The sequence below is a fragment of the Belonocnema kinseyi genome, chromosome 5 (assembly GCF_010883055.1).
Source record: "Belonocnema kinseyi isolate 2016_QV_RU_SX_M_011 chromosome 5, B_treatae_v1, whole genome shotgun sequence".
Taxonomy (NCBI): domain Eukaryota; kingdom Metazoa; phylum Arthropoda; class Insecta; order Hymenoptera; family Cynipidae; genus Belonocnema; species Belonocnema kinseyi.
The window spans coordinates 54,360,940-54,364,701 of NC_046661.1; the positions used below are offsets into that span (position 1 = coordinate 54,360,940).

Consider the following 3,762-nt stretch of genomic DNA (forward strand, 5'->3'; position numbering starts at 1 on the left):
TGTGAGACGTGGTTATGGCTGAAATTTTACCGCGATTTCGCTAGAAGCGGGTGCAATTTTTCAGATTAGCACCCGCTCCCGGCGAAATCCTGCGGTTGTCCTGATGACAAATTTTTAATTATATATATTCATTAATTTATTTGATACTCTGGACTCGAGGTTGATAGACAACCAAACAATCAATCAATTCTAATTTTAGGCATTTAAACTATATTTATTTACAATTTGAAAGTCGGTTCCTGTTCCGAATGCATTAACTGCTGCTTTCGCTTTTTTATGCTCTTGAAATTATTTTCCGTAGCAGAAAGAAGGTCTTCGACATTATCCATAAAATCTGTGCAATTGGTTGGAGCTGGAAAAGTATAATCTCCCGGGGCTCTGAGTGGGCTACAGATAATAATAATTTTTGGAATATTTACTTACAACTTGTCCATTTTGTTCGGTTACAGTAGCAACATCGTGAAAAAAATTTTTTTAACTAGAAATTTGCCACCTAAATCTTGAAGTTGCTTTCTGGCTTTTCTTCCGTGCAATTTTTTTCCTGATCGTTGTCGAAAGTTCTTTGTAGGAATTGGAACATGAGACATTATTGATTCTATTTTTATTTTTATTCTAAACAGAAATTCAATTTCGGCCATTACAAAAATTTGTTTTAATTAACCCTTCTGCATTATTTTAGCTTACTGGTTAGGTAATTTTAAAGTGTTTTACCTTCAGCATGATATTAGCTTAATGAATTCACTATTTGCAAAATTTTTGTTCACAACTGTGAAAATTTGATTTACTGTTTTTTATTCGTAAAATTTTGCATCCGATGGAATTCATATAAAAAATTATTTATGATCACAATTTTTTAACAAAATTCCTTCTAAACTTCAAATGGGCACATAATTGATTGTGTACAACCTATAACTACTGTGATAACGTGCATGATGTCATTAGTAAAAGTAGCGTAGCTAGAATTGAAAACGTCGGTGGATGGATATACTACCGCTGCCAGCAACAGCTTTTCCCCTACCGAGTTTTTATACTTTTGAATTTTCTTTGCTTCACACTCTCATACGCGGAGGATTTCAACTGTGGAATTAATTTTCATTCATTTTTTAATTATTTTGTTTGGGATTTCTGTTTAACCTCTCTAGTCGAGATACTGATATTTGACATACTCTCAAAAATTTTCTGCTTAAATAAAATAGGCCCCGCAAATCAAACACACGAAGATCCCTAAGTCAAGGCGTAAACAACCGTGCCCTCGTATGCGGGGCTCTGTAGGGGTGGACCTTTACTTCTCTAGCTACTCGTGCGATCAGAATAGCGTCAGAAAAACTAAACCTAAATAGGAGCATTTGTGAGGACATGGGGAGACCAACGCACAGGAGATGTATGTAGCCTTATCCGAAATGTAATATTACTGCGAGAACCGGCGTGATATGGATATGAGAATCTGGGATAGAATTTTGAAGATGCAAGGCTTATAGCAAAATGTTTTTGAGGCTATCTGTGAGGAGATAGATGCCACCCTTAAGGAGAACACGGGAAGTGAGAGAGAGAGAGTTCTCTTTGAGTCCCACAGAGGCAAGTGTAACCCAACCAACAGTTAAGAAGCCCAGGACACGCATTGCTCCAGCGAAAGCGACGTCGAGAACCAAGATGGATGGAGATATTGCTGCAGTAAGGGTAACTTCCCCTGTAGGCAAGAGAAAGAAGACGCAGCGACGTACTCGACCCGAAGCAGTCTTTATCAAACCGGCTTAGGCTTTTAGTAACACAGAGGTGCTCAAGGACCTCAAGCAAATGGTGAAGCCTGACGCCCTTGGTGTAATAATCAGGGGCGTCAGGCAAACTAGAAAATGAGATGTCCTTGTGGAGCTCGGACCTAAATCAGAAGGCCGAGCTAAATTTTCAGCAGTCTTTAAGCAGGCGGTTGGAGAAGGGAGTTGAGTGCATTAGCTCGAACCACTGCACTGAGGTCGAGGTCCTAGACCTCAACCCAACCACCGATGCCGAGGAGGTCAAAGCGGCCGTTCAAAGCTACTTCAAAATTAGCCGTGTAGTAGAGATAAAGGTCAGCCTCACGCAAAGACCCTTCAGAGGTAATCTGAAGGCTTTCGAAGAGCTGATAGAAGAGTTGGCGGGGAGATTGTTACGCACAGGACATCTGAAGGTGGCGCGGGTGTCTTGTCGCGTACAAAAGAAGACAGAAAGTGTACGCTGCTACCGCTGTCTAGGCTTCAACCACATGGCAGCTGGTTGTGAGAGCCCCGACCGAAACAAAGTATGTTGGAGATGTGGCAAGGAGGGACACAGGGCTGCGTCTTGCGAAAATACGCTGCAGTGCTATCTGTGTGCCAATAAAGAAGGAAATCCCCGGACACATCACCATCCGGGGACGATAAGGGGTTCAACGTTCAGGGAGGCGGCTTCCTCAAAGAAGCCTACCGGACGTTCAAGGTAATAAAGTTCACCCGGCCGTGAGGCTCGCACCGTCCTCTAATGTGCAGTACAGCCGCACTGCGGAGGACGGCGCGGGCGTCTTTTTGCAGAGTGCAGAAAGGAATGCCAAGCAGGCACAATAAGTTGGAAGCCGAAGTACGGCTTACTGGCCTTACCCTCATGTCCTTGAAGTAACGCGGTTCCGAGGGTATGGGTTGACGGCAAAAGTTGCTGAACTTATCGGTGGACTGAACAAGCCTTCGATCAAATTGAGTAGCTATAAAGGCCTCTGACACGTCGTGGATAGGTTGGAATTTTTTTGTGTTTCGGGAATTTAGAAATTCTGTAGTCGAAATCCTTGTTAAAATTTAGGAAATATCTGTATCAGGAATGTGACAATGAACCAAATTGTGATTTTGGAAATGACTTTGCCGTCAATTTAGCAATAAATAAAGTCCTTTGCCTTTCAGGAATGACTTTGTCATCCATGTGGCAACGATTCAAGTTCGTTGCCTTGAAAGATTGAACTATTTTTTCTGAATATCTAATTAAACATTTATTTGCATTCTATGACTCATTTACACTGGTTTCGTGATTTTAATTAATCTGAGTTTTTTTTGATCAATAAAATCATTTATAAGTGGAATAGTTGACGAGCCTAACGTTGGGGCTATTTTTATTTTTATTTAAAGGATGTGGAAATGCGGAAGGATAACTTGAGACATTTTTTTGGTATCTCGTGTCATAAACGATCGAAGCTGCTGCTATATGTGTGCAGTCTTGCCTTAAGTAGTTTCAATTGTCATGTGTGTGTGCGATCACCAGTATGTTTTTTTTTGTTTAATGCTCTACTTACTTGGACTATCTCTCTCATCTGAAACACGGCTATATGAGCATTCAAGCATACTTGAAACGATTAATAAATTCCATTAAAAGAAATCATTGAGTTCCATGTCGGTTACTAAATAATATAATTTAATTTGAATCGGTCCTCGTTATTTTTGGCTCTAAAATTCCGAAGGTCGTGTTACGCTGCAACAAAGGTTAAATCTTATCTACCTTCTTTCGCCACATACGTAACAGTATCCCAAATATTCATGATGAACTAATATATTGATCCAAATTAATACTATACTTATCAATTTCATCTTTCAAGTTGTAAAAAATGCTTATTTTTCCTAACTTTGTTCAAGCAATCAAAAAGGCAATATTAAATTTCAACGAGAAATTCATTGGTGAGCTCTGTATTGATCTTGGTTATAGGGTTTTGAATATTGTAAAATCATAAGGAAATTTTTCATTAAAAGTTCCAGGTGTTCTGGTGAGAGT

The 3,762-nt window shown here is 39.8% G+C and overlaps 1 protein-coding gene across 1 annotated transcript; it reads left to right on the forward strand.

Moving 5' to 3' along the window:
• Positions 1–1,855: 1,855 nt before the first annotated feature.
• On the forward strand, positions 1,856–2,455 carry LOC117173659. Its single transcript, XM_033362298.1, has one exon. The coding sequence runs from the start codon at positions 1,856–1,858 to the stop codon at positions 2,453–2,455; it is 600 nt and encodes a 199-aa protein (XP_033218189.1).
• The last annotated feature ends 1,307 nt before the right edge of the window (positions 2,456–3,762 follow it).

Excerpts from the sequence above, each read along its gene's own strand:
- LOC117173659 (XM_033362298.1), top strand. The coding sequence starts at position 1,856 with ATGTCCTTGTGGAGCTCGGACCTAAATCAGAAGGCCGAGCTAAATTTT.